The following is an 18,337-nucleotide window of genomic DNA, read 5'->3' as shown; positions in this document are numbered from 1 at the left end:
GATTGCTCTGTGACAGTTGCATCCCCGAGAATCCTTGGGGAGAACGTGTTGTGTGATCAGCTCTATCTGAAAGGCATATTTTTTTTTTAAATTTTTTTTTCGTTTATTTATTTTTGGGACAGAGAGAGACAGAGCATGAACGGGGGAGGGGCAGAGAGAGAGGGAGACACAGAATCGGAAACAGGCTCCAGGCTCTGAGCCATCAGCCCAGAGCCTGACACGGGGCTCGAACTCACGGACCGCGAGATCGTGACCTGGTTGAAGTCGGACGCTTAACCGACTGTGCCACCCAGGCGCCCCCTGAAAGGCATATTTCAACATGGTTACGAATCTGGATGGGGCGCCTGAGTGGCTCAGTTGGTTAAGCGGCCGACTTCGGCTCAGGTCATGACCTCACGGTCCGTGAGTTCGAGCCCCACGTCGGGCTCTGTGCTGACAGCTCAGAGCCTGGAGCCTGTTTCCGATTCTGTGTCTCCCTCTCTCTGACCCTCCCCCGTTCATGCTCTGTCTCTCTCTGTCTCAAAAATAAATAAATGTTAAAAAAAAAAAAAAAAAGAATCTGGCCTTTGAGCTGTTGGTGGCCTTCTTCAAGATGGCCCCCCTGAGCATGCTCAAAAAGGGACTCATTGTTGACATCCCTTTTGTGGTCCTAGGGATAAGCAATGTAGTATTTACTGCAAGCTACACATAACCATTTTAAGAGAACTTTTTAATTTGACTTTTGATGATGTGTTAATTGGTCATATTTTAGGGCACCTTCTCAATCCGTACAGCCAAGATACAGCAACATGTGTGTGACACCATCATCCGCATCTTTAAAAGACATGGTATGTCCTTTTTAAAAAAAAATCCTAGGCCTTCTCAAAAGGTGTTCTGTTGCATCATTAGAAAGTACTGTTAATTTGAAAAAAAAAAAAAAGTACTGTTCATAGATTTGGGTGCAGCCATATTTTACCTTTTTTTTTTTTTTCAACGTTTATTTATTTTTGGGACAGAGAGAGACAGAGCATGAACGGGGGAGGGGCAGAGAGAGAGGGAGACACAGAATCGGAAACAGGCTCCAGGCTCTGAGCCATCAGCCCAGAGCCTGACGCGGGGCTCGAACTCACGGACCGCGAGATCGTGACCTGGCTGAAGTCGGACGCTTAACCGACTGCGCCACCCAGGCGCCCCCATATTTTACCTTTAAATTCGGTTACAGGCACTTGACATCATGTGACATTTAGGCTTATTTTTAACACTCAACTTATTGAGAGGAGAACATCTGAATATTTACGATTTGAATATTTAGGCTTGCTACTAAAATACAGTTGGTTCGTGGAGTCAGAAATAAGATGACGTACAAAAAAAAGGGGGGGGAAAGAAGGAAGACTACGTTAAACTTAATAGATGAGCTGTCCGTTAGTGGAGTTAGAGAACCAGAGAGAGCCTGGTGATGGTTTCAGCAGCCAGTAGCAGATACTTACCTGTCAGGTTGGTGTTCGTTTTTAGTTGCCTCCCAGGAAGAATGAGAACATGATGATTCGTTATTTTTTCTGATTTGGTGTAGGAGCTGTCCAGCTGTGTACCCCACTCCTGCTTCCCCAAAATAGGCAAATATATGAGCACAACGAAGCCGCCTTATTCATGGACCACAGCGGGATGCTGGTGATGCTTCCTTTCGACCTGCGGGTGAGGCTGGGAACGCCCTGGGACAGGCCAGCTATCATGTCTGGTCGCGGGTGGCATCTGTGTGACAGGTTGACCCTTGCCCGTCATGTTTTCCCCTAGGCTTCCATTCTAAATATCCCCTTTAAGAAACACATTCTTGAGGGAGTTATTGCGGTGAGAGCATTACTGGAATTTAGTACACGTTTGACCTTGTGTACATCCACCTTGCTTATGGAGCAAGTACTTCTGACCCTAGGATTGCCACATCTGCATCTCAGTGTTGAGCTCTGCCCAGTGACCATAGCAGGTGGACCTGGCCAAGTCAGACAAATAAATGCATTTTTTTTTCTTTACCTCCTAACTAGATCTTCCCTAACTTCCTAACGTGTTAATGTCGAGAACAATGAAATTCTTCTAATTGCAAGTGCGTCTGATAATGAGGTGTGCCGAATTTCGCTCATGCTTGCTTTCTCCCGATCCCTCGGGGTTCCCTTTGACAGCAGTGACTGGTTATGCACTCCTCTCGTGCTGGTTGCTGACAAGCCATCTGCAGCACTGAACATGCCTAAGGCAGACAAGGGTGTGATTCCCCTCATGCACAGAAATCACAAGTAGGGAGATGAGCAAAAGCTGTAACCAGTCAGTTCTCAGAAGAGAAATTGCGCTTGGCTGATAAACTTCGGAAAAGATGGTCAGCCTCTTTTAAAGTTTATTTTATTGGGGCGCCTGGGTGACTCAGTCGGTTAAGCTCCGACTTCGGCTCAGATCATGATCTCATTCATGGCTCGTGAGTTTGAGCCTTGTGTCGGGCTTTGTGCTGACAGCTTGGGGTCTGCTTTGGATTCTGTGTCTCTGTCACTCTCTGTACCCTGTGCACCCACCCTCTCCCCAGCTTGTGCTCTGTCTCTCTCAGAAATAAACACTAAAAAATTTTTTTAAATAATAAAGTTTATTTTATTTATTTTGAGAGAGAGAGCTGGGGAGGGGCAGAGAAAGGGGGAGAGAGAACCCCAAGCAGGTTCTGCGCTGTTAGCATGGAGCCCTCTGTGGGGCTTGAATTCAGGGACAGTGAGATCACGACCTGAGGCAAAATCAAGAGTTGGATGCTTCACACACTGAGCCATCCAGCGCCCCTACAGTGCAGATTTTTAAACTTGAGCTCCTATTCTGTAAGCTAATACTCAGTCCTCCCAAATAAAAAGTGAGTACCTTTGAGAATTTGACCCATAGTTAATGGTACTGGGTCCGATCTCTTGGGACAGTCAGACAATGATTTTATAAGTTGTGGTTATTATTAGCGGGTGGTTAAGAACTTATAGAAGATCATGGAAAAGTCAGGTAATTTATCATAAGAGATTAGACCCATTTTGACTGCATTATCATACATGATACTTTAAAAAATTCAGTCAGAGGCGCCTGGGTGGCTTAATCAGTTGAGAGTCCAACTCTTGATTTTAGCTCAAGTCATGATCCCAGGGTCATGGGATCCAGCCTTGTATGGGGCTCCCCACTGAGCATAGAACCTGCTTAAGATTCTCTCTCTCCCTGTCTTTCCCCCTCCCTCCCTCCCCCCCTCCCTCTCTCCCTCTGTCTCCGCCCCCCCCTCAGCTCCTCTGCCCTTCTTGTCCTTTCGCTTTCTCTGTCTCAAATAAATAAATTAATTTAAAAAAATATTCAGTTATTTGTATAATTAATATTATTTATAGTAGCCAAGATATGGAAACAGCCCAAGTGTCCACTGATAGTTTAATGGATAAAGAAGATATGGTATATACATACAGTGGAATATTGCTCAGCCATAAAAAGAATGAAATCTTGCCATTTGCAACATGGATGGAACCAGAGGGTATTATGCCAAGTAAAATACGTCAGAGAATGACAAGTACCATATAATTTCACTTTTATGTGGAATCTAAAAACAAAACAAAAAACAGACTCTTAAATACAGAGAACAAACTGGTGACTGCCAAAGGCAGGAAGTCGGGGGTGAGGGCAGGGGGAGGGGAATGGGCAAAATAGATTAAAAAAAAAAAAATTCACGGGTAACCAAATACAGTAAAACCTTGGATTGTGAGTAACTTGTTCAGTGAATGTTCTGCAAGACAAGCAAACATTTCTTCTTCTTCTTCTTCTTTTTTTTTTTTTTTTTAAGTATTTTTATTTATTTTTGAGAGAGAGAGACCAAGAGCATGAGCGGGAGAGGGGCAGAGAGAGAGGGAGACATAGAGTCCAAAGCAGGCTCCAGGCTCTGAGCTGTCAGCACAGAGCCTGACACGGGGCTTAAACCTGAGAACCGTGAGATCATGACCTGAGCTGAATTTAGATGCTCAACTGACTGAGCCACCCAGGTGCCCCATGAGCAAACATTTCTAATAAATTTTAACTTGATAAATGAGTGATGTCGTGCATCATGAGGAGTACATGATGCCGAATGTCACATGATCACAACTGAGACAGTGGTTCTTGAAATTCGCTTTGATACACAAGTGCTTTGGATTACAAACATGTTCCCAGAACTAATTATGCTCACAAACCAAGGTTTTACTGTAACTTGTGCTGATCTTGCTGATTGCAGTTTGGCATAATAAAATTGGACAGAGTGTGTTTAATTAAAAGTGAGTTTTTCTCGGGGCATCTGGGTGGCTCAGTCAGTTGAGCTTCTGATTCTTGGTTTTGAGTTAGGTCATGATCTCAAGGTTTGTGGCATCGAGCCCAACATCGGGCTCTGTGCTGAAATTGCTGGAGCCTGCTGGGGATTCTCCCCCCCTCTCTCTGCCCAGCCCCTCAAATAAATAAACTTAAAAAAAAAGTTTTTCTCAAATTTAAACACCTAAGAAGTGCCACAGTGAGTAAGGTTGGTAGCATGCCCCACAGTAGGTCTACTGCTGACTGACCGAGTCAGGAACATTTCAAGGAATGTGAATGATGAGCAGTGCCCAACTCTGAATAGACTAAAAACCACTGAGTCATACACTTTGTTATTTTTTTAAATTTATCTACTTTTTAATTTACATCCAAGTTAGCATATAGTGCAACACTGATTTCGGGAGTAGATTCCTTAATGCCCATTACCCATCTAGCCCATACCCCTCCCACAAGTCCTCCAGCAACCCTCTGTTTGTTCTCTATATTTAAGAGTCTCTTTGTTTCCGATTCTGTGTCTCCCTCTCTCTCTCTGCCCCTCCCCCGTTCATGCTCTGTCTCTCTCTGTCCCAAAAATAAATAAGCGTTGAAAAAAAAAAATTTAAAAAAAAAAAAAAAAAAAAAGAGTCTCTTATGTTTTGTTCCCCTCCCTGTTTTTATATGATTTTTGCTTCCCTTCCCTTAAGTTCATCTGTTTTGTGTCTTAAAGTCCTCATGTAAGTGAAGTCATAACGATATTTGTCTTTCTCTGACTGACTGAATTGTACACTTTAAAAGGGTGGACTTTATATCTCAACAAAGCTGTTCTTAAACCAAAAGGAGTGGGTTTTGGCACATTTTAACATCGACCTTTGAAACTTTGCTTTTCAGGTTCCTTTTGCAAGATATGTTGCGAGAAACAATATATTGAATTTGAAACGGTACGAAACAATGGGGGTTTCAGTTTCATTTGGTGGATGTGGGAAAGAAGCCAAAGGAGGATGTTTTGTCATCTATGCTCCTGACACAGCAAAGAATTTGGGGTTTGAATTTGGGGTTTAAAGTCATGAGCTTGGAGTATGATTAAAATACCCAACCACAGTACCCCTTTTAATAAAAGAGGGACACAGACTGTCGGCCTTCTCTTTAGAACAAATGTAGCAGTTGGGCAGGCACCCCGAAGCTCCTGCAGTCTATTCTGCGCCTTCTAACGTCCCCAAGCAACACAACTAATTATTTTCACAAATGGTTGCTTGACAAAAACATCTGGCGGCTCTGGATCACAGATGGCCCCTTGTAAACCTTAATTGGAGGGACAAACGGCCAGTGGTCTCTGTGTGAAAACTGCCGACGCAGGTAACTGAACAAAAGCTGCTTGTAGAGAAGTGGAGTAAACCCAGCAGGAATGCTGGATGCTGAGGACCTCCAGGCACTTGGCAGTGGAAAAGGTTTTTCTGTACATTCAGCTGCCACAGGGGTCAAACAGCATGATCTCCATAAATTGGAGCGGTATTGTTGCCAACGAGGCACCCTGCTTTAAAGCGTCGTTCTTCAAAGGAAGTCAGAGCCCTTTACAAATGGTTTTACTCTCAGCTGCAAGTGAACAATGAACAGGCAGAGGCCTAAGGTGTGTCACTGAGTAGAAAGCAAGCACTAAAGATAAAATTATTTCTTGCATGCAACTTCATCTCTGTTTCAAACATTAAAGAACAAATCAAGCCCTGTACTTAGTGGCAGCCCTAGGAATTGGCACTTAAATCTCTCTTTAAAGCCTCTTGATCCTACCACTGATTCATTTTCTCAGATTTCTTTTCTCTTGTTCCATAACCTCTTAAGCATATTTGATTCCAGGAAGCAGCGACCTTGTAAATCTGGGTGTCTCTCTCCAGATACTGCATAGAACGTGTGTTCAGACCTCGCAAGTTAGACCGATTTCATCCCAAAGAGCTTCTGGAGTGTGCATTTGATATTGTCACATCTACCACCAACAGCTCTCTGCCCACTGCCGAAATCATCTATACGATCTGTGAAATCATCCAGGAGTTCCCAGCGCTTCAGGTGACTTTCCAGAGTCTAACATGCCAAGGTCATCCCGCTAGATTCCTTGACCCTGTTTCCCCACCCCGGGCTTTACCAGTAGGGGGTCACATTTTACTAAAATGACTAAGTTTGATGAAGTTACTTCTGGGTTTATCTCAGGCTCTTCCCTCTACCTGGAAAGGAATGGGTTTTGTTTTTATCTGGTTTGAGGGAAGGGCATTGTTGCTCTGCCCATTCTTCCAAAATGCAAGAAATCAGCTAAGATTCCTAGGATGCTTTTAAAAAATGTATTTATCTGTTTTTTTTTATTCTTGGGAGGGAAAGAGAGAGCATGAGCAGGGGAGGGGCAGAGAAAAAGGGAGACACAGAATCTGAAACAGGCTCCAGGCTCCGAGCCATCAGCACAGAGCCCGATGCGGGGCTCGAACTCATGAACCGTGAGATCATGACCTGAGCCAAAGTTGGACTCTTAACTGAGCCACCCAGGTGCCCCCTAGGATGCTTTTAGTACATTCACCCTGTTAAGAACGCTCTGTGACTCCCCCCCCCCCCCCGCCCCCATACCCCACGCTGTCTCTCAGCTCCCCAACTTTACTTTCTTTCCATGAGCTTGCATCCTGCCTCGCCAGTAGAGACTGCTCTGGCATAACTGTTTGCTTTCCTCAAGCCTTCCCTCCGCATCCCACATAAGAGCCCACTCACCCCCACCACCGTGCCAGTCACGTTGTCCCTTGTCTAGAAAGATCTCTTTTCCCAGCTGCCATTTGGACCCCTTCTGTCCCGAAAGCCTGCTTGCTCCCTCATCAGCTGGCCAGCCACCTTTCCTTCTCAACCCAACAGCCCCTGAGGTGAGGTGCCACCTGCTGGTTGAGGGCAGAGCTGTTGTGCCCACTTTGCTGTATACCCTGCCGCGTGTAGCTCACTGCTCTGTGAATGCTGGCTAATCACCTCAGGTGGACAGAAGTCATGACAGCTGTTCCACCAGCCCGTCCTTAAACGTCAGTTACCGTTGAACCAGATCCTCTCCCTCTTTGAAATCTGTGTAAACTCACTCAGGCTTTTCACCATAGCTGAAAACCAAAGTATTTTGGATCTCTATATTAAAGTGTTTGATTATGGGGCGTCCGACTTGGGCTCAGGTCATGATCTCACGGTTCGTGAGTTCCAGCCCCACGTCGGGCCCTGTGCTGACAGCTCAGAGCCTGGAACTTGCTTCGGATTCTGTGTCTCCCTTTCTCTCTGCTCCTCCCCTCTTTGCGCTCTGTCTCTCAGAAATAAATAAACATTTTTTTTTTAATGTTTTTAACGTTTATTTATTTTTGAGACAGAGAGAGACAGAGCATGAATGGGGGAGGGACAGAGAGAGAGGGAGACACAGAATCGGAAGCAGGCTCCAGGCTCTGAGCCATCAGCCCAGAGCCCGATGCGGGGCTCGAACCCACAGACCGAGAGATCGTGACCTCAGCCGAAGTCGGACGCTTAACCGACTGAGCCACCCAGGCACCCCATCATTTTTTTTTTTAAAGGCGTTTGATTATATTATACTCTGGTTTTAACAATGTAAAAGCAATGTTAATGAAAAAAAATAAATTAGAAGGCAATATGCTAAGATTCAGTCCTCCCACAATGCCCTGCAGGGATGGCAAGTTGGTGGGAAGTTTCTGGATTTGGTGATGTACTTATACTACTTTTATAATGAAACCAACATTTTTTCTCTTGTATCCTAGGAAAGAAATTACAGTATTTACCTGAACCATACCATGTTATTGAAAGCAATCCTCTTACACTGTGGGATCCCAGAAGATAAACTCAGTCAAGTCTATGTTATTCTGTATGATGCCGTGGTAAGCATTTAATTACTTGGACTTGAGATTGAAAGATACTGATAGTTGATAAATATTTTCTTTGTGATGTAACCATAAGACTGAGTTCGGAGTTTTATCTCCTTCCCTCATTGCTCTAAGGTAAAAAAAAAAAAACAATTGGAGGGAGTGTCTATATTGAGAATAAAAGGCTATGCCCTGCCCTTAGTTCTTCCAGCAACACCTGTACTTATCAGTAAACTAATGTATAGATTTGGACCAGCTGGACTGGGGGAGAGTGGTCTCAACTTCGGTGGGGCCTCGTTTAGCACCTCCTTCCTGTGGGGCTGGGGCAGCGCTATGTCTAGTTACTCTTGCTAATTTAGCTGCATCATAGGGTTCATTACTCTCCAGTATGTGTGTAGATACTCTACAGTATGCGTGCAGAGCCTGGAGGGGAACCACCGAAAATCTTAAATAGTGTTACAGTGCTGAATTGAAGGTGAATGCTTTTCTGATTTCTTTTCATGTTAAATACGGTTTTTATAATAAATAAGGCATCCAGGAGATTCAGTAATCTAAAGTGCCAAAAGCTGTGTGATTGAGTCAGAACAGATGGTGGAAGCCTCTGCTGGCTTACTGTACTGGTTTTCTGTACATCAAAAAAGGCTAACTATTTTCATTTTTTAAAGTTCCTTTATTTATTTTGAGAAAGGGAGCATGAGCAGGGGAGGGGTGGAGAGAGGGAGAGAGAGAATCCCAAGGAAGCTCTGTGCTATCAGCGCAGAGCCTGACGTGGGGCTTGAACTCACGACCTGGGAGATCATGACCTGAGCCGAGATCAAGAGTTGGATGCTTAACTGACTAAGCCACCCAGGTCCCCGCCTCACGCCCCCCAAAACCTAACTAGCTTTTCTCTTATCTGACTGGTATGCATCCAGGGCCCTAATTTCACTGTGTGTTTCTCAGTGGTGCTTTAGCCCCAAATATTGCTGCTGTTGGGCTGTAACAGACCTACTGCGTCAGTAGGACACTGGCAGGAACACCAGGGATTGTGCAGGGGGGCTCCACGTCCTTCTTGTTCCTATCCCACAGCCACAGCCTCTTTGCCGGCATGGGACGCAATGCTCAGAGCCTGTCCGCATGTGGCTTTTGTTTGGGGAACACGGATCAGTTACTCCCGTGCCATCCAAACGGAAGCACTCTGGTTCGGCCAGTCCAGCTCAGGGTTGCCTCACCATTCAGCAAGTGCACCTTCCCCCTTTTAATTCTTTTATGTGAATTGAAAAAAAAATTTTTTTTTTCCTAATCACAGAATTGATCCATCCTCCATGATTAGAAAGCAGTTTGTCTGGAGTAGAGGATATGCTTGTCAGAATTAGCCTGAATATTATATCTTGTTCGGGGCCAAATTTGGTGACTCTCGCTGTTACCTTTCTCTCTACATTAGACAGAAAAGCTGACGAGGACAGAAGTGGAAGCCAAGTTTTGTAATCTGTCTTTGTCGTCTAATAGTGTAAGTACCTTGTCACGGTGCTACTACGTCTACATGTCTCTGTAACTTTGTGATACCAGAGAATGTCCCCTGTCGCCTCCCAGACCGGTTTCCCTCTAGTGTTAATCGGTACCATGGCAACCTCAGGGATCAGGAGAAGAGAGCCCAGCGCTGTGATCCAAGCCTGCGTCTCCATGCTGCTGCTTAATGTGCAGTCATCATCCCCTTCTTTCTTGATCACCAGATGCTTTGCTCTTACACTGTGTAAGGGCTGTGCTTGCCACGGCCTCCTGCCGAGTGGGTCTAGCACGAGCTGTCCTCTTCTGAAATAGATCCTCTGGGACTGGGTTGAGGCACAGAGCTCTGCAGATCATCTGGGTTTCCCCCCACCACTGTATCCCCTCCCTCCCGATCTCCTAACACCTCAGAGTTGAGTTAAAGCTCCTGCCTTCCTGGTACATTTCTTCCTGAAATCTTATATTTGATCGCAGTGGCAGTATATCTCATGGGGTAAACAGGTTTGTCATGTTCTCTCATGTTCTGTCATGTTCAGATTGGTCTCTGATCTTTGACACAGTAACCCACACTTCATGGAGTCATGACATTTTCCTGAGTATTTATACAAGAAGAGATACTTCTTTAAACTTGGCCCGAACCCCTCCGGCCCTGGTCGGGCACTCAGTTACATGAGTTTGTGATGATCAGCAAATTCATGTATGAAATAGATGAAAATATGATCGTGCACAGACTGGGCAGAGGTGTTCATTCTTGAGGACCCCTACAGTGTGGGCTGTAGGCACAGCGCTAGGGATATTAAAGGAGTCAGTTGAAGAGTCCATAGACTGCTATCAACTCCATTCATATTGGCCTGTAAAAAGCCATGGGGGGATCCATGCAGCACAGGTCTACCCGCGGCTCTCTAACACAACTTGCACACACACGGCACACTCAGACCTCAGCTCGAAGCAATCAGCACACAGTTTGTAGGTGTAGAGAGAGTAAACCAGATTGCATAGTACTAGGAGTTCGAGAAATTAAGCCAGCTTAAATTTTAGATATTAAGTATTGTAAGAGATATTAATGAAACACAAAGTGACCAGAGCCGTAATATTTTAACATGAAGCACAGTACCTACATAATACTGTAGGCATTACACAGCACATAGCGATGAGCAGATAGAATCCCAGACATAAATAGCACAAGGAATCTACTCAGGAAACTGCCCAATCCAGCGATTCCTTACCTGAAGGTTCGGGCCCAAAAGGTTCTTGGAAGTAATACCACTTTGCAAAAATATTTCACATTTGCACATGATAGATAGCTGCATCCGTTGTCAAAATGTCAGCCTCTTTTTGTTACATCCCTGGGTGCTTGATGATAAGCACTAATTTGAAGTTTGATTGGCTTAAAAATGGAAGAATCAGCACTTGATAAAAGACATTGAATGCTCTCATTATGTACAAATGGAACCCTAAGGATCTTAGAAAAGAAGGTAGAAGTGTTGTAAGCCAGTGTCTGGCCCAGTCTTCTGTTTAACGACAAAGGATCTTCAGCGCAGAGAGATTTTGTGACTTGTTCAAAGTCACGTAGAGTTTGTTGGTGACCGGGTGAAGGGCCCAGATGTGGGGATATTGTCTCTACTGTTTTTGCACCTCATTCATGGGGGTAATTTAATGTTAAAACTTGAAATACAAGTAATTTATGGTTATTAAACTGTATTAAGCTGAGTCTTCATTCAGTTCTTGGTTTCCATGTGCCAGTTTATTGTTGAGCCAGGTTATACTTACATAGTCTTAAAATAGCTAGAATTTTGTTTAACTCCCAGAAGCTAAAGTGCGAATTTTCTTTCTGGTGTATGACCATAGTTCCTTCCTCCTTCACCTGCTGTGTGCCAGGAACTGGGCCGGGCCTGCGGAAAATCTCTAGCCATTGCCCTCCTGTGGAAGACAGTGGGTGCAGCGGCTCAGAGCTGGGGTGGAGGTGTAAGTCAGAGGGAAGGAAGGATCTAGAGGCTGCCTGCAGGAGGTAACGCCCGAGCTGTGCCCCAAGGCTCCAAACAGGAATTACTCCAGCAAAGGGAGGAGAGGGAATTTCTGGCTACTTCAGAATAGAATGAGAACCAGTCAGACTTGACCTTTCCATCCCCGATTTCTGTGCCTGAAGTAACAGGAGTAGATGAGAATGAGGAAGGTAACGAGGAACAGTACTGGCTTGGAAATCTGTAACGGTGGCTCTACTGGGGACTAGGCTCTGCTCTGCAGGGGTCAGCATTGACTGGGAGCAGGTGCCAGAAGCACTTATGTGAGGTGCTTCCAAGTTGTGGGAAAACGATAATCTTAGTCAGGATCCCAGTAAAGGCTAAAATTGCCTCTGACCACAAAATCCCTCCTCATGGAGGTGCACAAGCTTTGCCATGACCCCCGTGTGTCCAAAACACCGTGTAAAGTGCATCTTCCCGACCGTGGATGGGAAGCTAAATGTGCCTCTTTGCTTTCCAGCTGTATCGACTCTACAAATTTATTGAGCAGAAGGGAGATTTGCAAGATCTCACGCCAGCAATAAATTCGTTAATAAAACAGAAAACAGGTGTTGCCCAGTTGGTGAAGTACGGCTTAAAAGATCTAGAGGAGATTGTTGGACTTCTGAAGAAATTTGGCATAAAGTTACAGGTTTGGCAACTGTTGGATTCTATTATGGATTTGTAGCATTAGCACAAGGGGGAAATGGGTTTTTTAAGTTAATGCGAGTAAGTGTTTTATTTTTCCAGAATTCTACTTTCTATATTTTGGAACTGTTGGTATCTAGTAATAATTTTGGCTTAAATCAGAATTTCCTTGCAAGCGTCATGATTCCTATTGAACAGCAATTCTGCTTCAGCAAAGCGGGGATTCTTTTTTTTTTTTTTTTAATTTTTTTTTTTTCAACGTTTATTTATTTTTGGGACAGAGAGAGACAGAGCATGAACGGGGGAGGGGCAGAGAGAGAGGGAGACCCAGAATCGGAAACAGGCTCCAGGCTCTGAGCCATCAGCCCAGAGCCCGACGCGGGGCTCGAACTCACGGACCGCGAGATCGTGACCTGGCTGAAGTCGGACGCTTAACCGACTGCGCCACCCAGGCGCCCCAAAGCGGGGATTCTTGAAGAGAGCAGAGTTTCTCTTACTTGGCAGGCTATACTGTGTACCACATCATACTGGTGCTGTCATGTGATTCATGGACAACAGTGCACTTGACGCGTTTCCATGGGATTGCACTTCACAGGTCTTGATCAACTTGGGCTTGGTTTACAAGGTGCAGCAGCACAACGGAGTTATCTTCCAGTTTGTGGCGGTCATCAGACGGAGGCAAAGGGCTATATCTGAAATCCTTGCGGCTGGTGGCCGATACGACCTGCTGGTGAGAGCCTGCCCTGGATTAATTGACTTACTCTGGCATTGCTTCATTTCTTTCATAACTTGATATTTTGAAATATTTCACACCTTCAGAAACACTGAACCAGTGGTATCATTGAGCCACCCACATGCCTTTTATCGAGGAATAGAAATGTATTGTGAACCGCATTTGTAGTGTTTTTAACTTTTATTATTATCTTTAAATGTTTATTTTGAGAGAGGGAGTGCGTGAGTGCGCATGAGCACACGCAAGCAGGGTTTGGGTGAGAGAGAGAGAGAGAGAGAGAGGAGAGGAGAGGAGAGGGGAGGGGAGGGGAGGGGAGGGGAGAGGAGAGGAGAGGAGAGGAGAGGAGAGGAGAGGAGAGAGAATCCCAAGCAATCACAGAGCCCAGTGGTGGGGCTCGATCCCACAAACTGTGAGGTCATGACCTGAGCCAAAATCAAGAGTTGAACATTTAACCCGCTAAGCCCCCCAGGCACTTCTAACTTTTATTTTAAAACAATTACAAGTTTACAGAAAATTGCAAAGATAGCACAAAGAGAACTCCGTTTCCTTGAACAGTTAAATCTGGCATAACTATAATAAAATATCAAAACCAGGACACAGACATTGGTACACAGTATGTGTGTAATTCTGTGCCATTTTATCACATGTGTAGAGTCCCGTAACCACCGCCACAATTGAGATACAGAGCTGTTCTGTCACATATAGATCCTTTGGTGCTGACATTTACTAGTTCAAATGAAGTACAGAACCATTATCTTTCTTTAAGTCCCTATACCCCTCCCCCCCATTTATAATATAATTGTCTTAAATACTTCCTCTCCATACATTGAGATCCACATCAGACAGTGTTACGCTTTTTACTTCAGCTGCCAAACTCTGAGACACCCAAGAGGAGAAGAATTGCTGGTTTCTGACGAGAAGTGTGCTGTTATTTGAATTTTCCCCTATAAGAAAGTTGGGTTTCACTCCATGCTTTTTAAGATTTTTTTTTTTCCTTTGTCTTTACTTTGCAACTTGATCACGACATGTCTTGGTGTGACTTTCTTTGGATTCATACTCTTTGGGATTATCTCAGTTTCTTGAATCTAGAGGTTTATGTCCTTTTCCAATGTGCCCCCCCACCAAGCCCCAGCAGGGTGGCATCAGAGAACACTTAAGTGAAAGCCGGGAGCGGGGACTTTCATATCTGCCTGGGCAGTGCTCCCCGAACAGGGTCATCGGAGGCCAGGAACTAAAGGATTTCAGATCCCTGCCTCCAGCCAAGCAGTAACATGGCCACCTTCCCTGTGGGGGTGGTGGTGCTGGAGAAAGCTGAGTGGGAGGCTGAACTTGCCCTGCAATCCAGCAGTAACAGGGTCTCCTGCCACTTCCCACCTGCCCACCCCTCACCACTGCACCGGGGGAGAATGTTTCAAGCATATTATTCTAAGATCTCTTCAGTTGCACTCTCTTTTTCTTCTCCTTCTAGGTCTCTGATGACAAATGTTTGAGTTTTTGTTCTATCCCTGAGGTTCTGGGCCATTGTGCTTTATAGTCTGTTCTGTCTTCATATTGAGTCATTTCTCTTGTGTCATCTTCAATTTCATTGGCTCTATCCCGTCTTATCCCCATTCTGCTGTTGAGCCCATCCAGAGTTTTGTTTTTGTTTTTTTTTACCTTCTTATTTGCTGAGACCTTTTTTTGTTTGTTTGTTTCAAGCCTGTTCACAATGCTTGTTGGAAGCATTCTTATGATGGTTGCTTTAAAATCCTTGTCAGATAATTCTGACATCTTTGTCATCTTGGTGTTGGTGTCTGTTGTCTCTCTTTTTTTTTTTTTTTTTTTAATGTTTATTTTCAGAGAGAGCAAGCCAGTGAGCATGAGTGGGGAAGGGGGAGAGAGAGAGGAAGAGAGAGAATCCCAAGCAGGCTCCTTGCTGTCAGCGCAGAGCCAGACGTCCAGCTTGATCCCATGAACTGTGAGATCATGACCTGGGCCAAAATCAAGAGTCGGACACTTGACTGATTGAGCCACCCAGGCACTCCTGTGGATTGTCATTTTTTTTTTTTTTTTAATGATTACTTTTGAGAAAGAAAGAGAACATGTACACGTAAGAGCAAGGGAGGGGGTAGTGTACACAAGATCCGAAGCGAGTTCTGCACTGACAGCACAGAGCCCAGTGTGGGGCTTGAACTCAAGAACCATGGGATCCTGACCTGGGCCAAAGTTGGACGCTTAACCAATTGAGTCACCCAGGCGCCCTGTTGTCTTTTCTTACACATTTTGAGATCTTCGTGGTTCTTGCCCTGATGAATGATTCTCACTTGTACCCTGGATATTTTAAGTATTATGTTAGGAGAGTCTGGAGCTTAGCCAGATCTTCTGGTTTGGCAGGTCTCCTCTGATAGCACACTGGAGGGGCAGGGGGTTCTTGGTACTATTGACTAAGGGTAAAGATTCAGGTTCCTTCCTCAGCTTTCTTCAGCATCCCTAGGGTGGGAGGGGTTCCTTGGTCCTGTTTCCCACATGCCTCTACAGGTACTGTTGTGAGGGGTGGGGGAAGTGGCGGGCAACCTCGTTGCTGCTGGATAGCTGAGAAAGTTCCAGTCTCCGACTCAGCCTCCTCCACTCTCCCAAGGAGTGTGGGCTTCTTACTGCTTGGATGGAGGTGGGGGTCTGATATCCTTTGGTTCCTGGCTTCCAGTGACACTGGGGGGTGGGGGGAGGATACTATCTCAGGCAGATAAGAGAGTCCTGGCTCCCACTGAGTCTTCTCTGATGCCACCCCGCTCAGACTTGGTAGGAGAAGGAGGCTCCTTACATCTGGGTGAATGTGTAGGCCCCTGCTCAGCCTTTGCTGGTGGGAGCGGGCCTATGCTTTTTCCTGTGGTGTTTGGCTGGAGAAGGGCAGGTGTTTTCTAAACATTTTCTGCCCTGCCAGGTTGCCCCTTTCTTGGTCTAGACAAAGCAGGTTTTCCTGGGGGCTTTTTTTTGTTGGTTCTCCTTGGCATTTCTGGGTTGTCAGCTTCTCCAGCACCCAATCCAAGAAACATGAAGCAAAGACCGAGTCCAGGAAACTCCTCATGTGTTATTCCCCAGATCCTGTGGTCCCTAGCCAGTCTGCTCCCCTCTCTCCACTTCACAGGCTTCTTACGTTTGTTTTAGAAGTAACGTCCAGGAATTTTAGCTGTACTTGGCAGGAAAAATAGAAGTGTTGCTACCCATCTTGGCCCAGAATCAGAACCTACATATGTAATTTTAAATAATCTAATGACATAAAGTAAGTAAAAAGAAACACATGGGGGGAGGCCTGGGTGGCTCAGTCGGTTAAGTGTCCGACTCTTGGTCTCAGCTCACGTCTTGATCTTAGGGTTGTGAACTCAAGCCCTGCACTGGGCTCCACATTGGGCATGGAGCCTGCTTAAAAGAAAAAAAAAAAAAAGGAAACAGGTGGAATTTATTTTAATATTATCTCTTATGGAACATAGAATCAAAATTTTTAAGCTATTTTACTTTTTTTTCCTAAGCCTTTGCATTCAGTGTATGTTTAACCCAGTATACCCAAAATATTATTTCAACATGTAATCAGACATCTAAATACTATTGAGCTAATCTACATGCTTTTTTTTATTCATTCAGAGTCTTTGCAACCTGTGTGTATTTTACATACACAGCACATGTCAATTTAGATTAGCTACATTTCAAATGTCCAAGCCACATGCGGCTAAGTGGCTACCATATTGAACAGGGCAGCTCCAGATGCAACATTGGTTAACATTTTCCTAAAATGGCATGTGTGCTTGCTTGCTCCCATGTCTGTCTGTCTCTGTCTCTGTCTCTGTCTCTCTCTCTCTCTCTCACACACACACACACACACACACACACACACACACACACTTTTCTGTCATTGAACCCTTTGATGTTAAGTTGCTGACAAGTGTGTGCCCTTCAGTCATTGCTCATGATCAGTTTCTTCTCTATTTCCTAACCAGAGCTGTGTCTTCCTTCACAGATTCCCCAGTTTAGAGGACCACAGGCTCTGGGGCCAATCCCCACTGCTGTTGGGGTCAGCATAGCTATAGACAAGATATCTGCTGCTATCCTCAACATGGAAGAACCTGTAAGTTCGGTTTTGCTTTCCAGTGGGCTTTGAGTGGTCTTTTCATCTCGTAGTCACTTATATGCAGCCCTGGGTGTGGCAGCAATAGCCCGAGGCCTTGGGAAGCTATCTTTGCCATGATAGACCAGCCTAAGACTTGGCATCCATCCTTGTGTATGTGTCCTTAGCTGTAGCTGAGGGACCTCAGACAGCTCCTCTGTCTTCTCCTGGCCAGCCTCACTCTCGGCTGTGACACGCTACGTAAATGTGACATGTTCTAGCTGTTAGCAGACTCCTGTCAAAGCCCCTTTTTCAGAAACCCTGCTCTACTCTACAGAGCTATAAACGTTTTTTTTTTCTTCCTTTGTGTTTCAGACAAGATTAGTTTTCCCAGAGGAAAAGAAGATCTTCTCGACAGCTGAGGATAGTTGAAATAATTTCTTTCTAAAAAAAACTAATATAAAAGTTTTTTGACTGTCATTTTTTTTTTTTAAGCTAAGTCATTTTGAAGCCAAGCCATGGGCACATCTCTTACTATATAGGATCTCAGGGTGCTCTCTTCACTCGAGCGGTGCCTCCTTCCTAGTGCTGGTCTCGCTTCTCTAAATGTAAGCACTCTGTTTCTCATCCAGGTTACAATCAGCTCTTGTGACCTCCTGGTCGTAAGTGTTGGCCAGATGTCCATGTCCAGGGCCATCAACCTCACCCAGAAACTCTGGACGGTGGGAATCACGGCACAAATCATGTATGACTGGTCGCAGGTAATGAGACAAAAAAAATGCCCGTGGGTTGAGTGCATGTAGTCACGGCTGCAATGGCAAATCGTCCCCTCCAGCCTTAGACTAGAGTTCCCTCAGACTCTACTTCTCTCTGGTTAGAGTTACTTCCCGTGTTAGCTTTTTATTGCTACAGTGGCAAATCACCGCAGACTTAGTGGTTTAAAACAATACAGGCTGATTACCTCACGTTTCTGGCGTTCAGAAGTCTGATACCAGTTTCACTGGGCTCAAATCAAGATTCTCCACTAGGGCTGGATCCTTCTGAAGGCTTTAGGGGGAAAATCCTTTCCCTTGACTTTTCCAGCTCCTAGAGGCCTCCTGCACCCCTCAGCTGTTAGTCCCTTCCTCCACTTTCAAGCTCAGCAGTGTCGATTCTTTCCTCTCGACCTCTGTTTCTGTCCTTAGATCTCTAACTCTGACCCTCCCATCTCCCTCTCACAAGGCCCACTGTTTCCGCCCAGACCATCCAGAAT

The 18,337-nt window shown here is 45.2% G+C and overlaps 1 protein-coding gene across 5 annotated transcripts in view; it reads left to right on the top strand.

The window, feature by feature from the left end:
- The window catches only part of EIF2AK4 (eukaryotic translation initiation factor 2 alpha kinase 4), a 109,460-nt gene that overhangs the window by 64,538 nt on the left and 26,585 nt on the right, over positions 1-18,337 (top strand). For all 5 annotated transcript variants that reach the window (XR_007152828.1, XM_047861810.1, XM_047861814.1 and 2 more), the window contains 10 exons: positions 752-827; positions 1,550-1,671; positions 5,164-5,213; positions 6,162-6,330; positions 8,040-8,156; positions 9,565-9,630; positions 12,108-12,278; positions 12,870-13,004; positions 16,999-17,106; positions 17,718-17,846. Coding sequence is in view for 4 of the 5 variants with exons in the window: in XM_047861810.1 (XP_047717766.1) it covers positions 752-827; positions 1,550-1,671; positions 5,164-5,213; positions 6,162-6,330; positions 8,040-8,156; positions 9,565-9,630; positions 12,108-12,278; positions 12,870-13,004; positions 16,999-17,106; positions 17,718-17,846 (1,143 nt within the window). In the remaining variant the exon portion in view is untranslated. The remainder of the gene's footprint in view (positions 1-751; positions 828-1,549; positions 1,672-5,163; positions 5,214-6,161; positions 6,331-8,039; positions 8,157-9,564; positions 9,631-12,107; positions 12,279-12,869; positions 13,005-16,998; positions 17,107-17,717; positions 17,847-18,337) is intronic.

Source organism: Prionailurus viverrinus, chromosome B3 (assembly GCF_022837055.1).
Source record: "Prionailurus viverrinus isolate Anna chromosome B3, UM_Priviv_1.0, whole genome shotgun sequence".
Taxonomy (NCBI): domain Eukaryota; kingdom Metazoa; phylum Chordata; class Mammalia; order Carnivora; family Felidae; genus Prionailurus; species Prionailurus viverrinus.
Note: the sequence above shows the minus strand (reverse complement) of the source record. Positions and strands in the feature narration are given on the sequence as shown.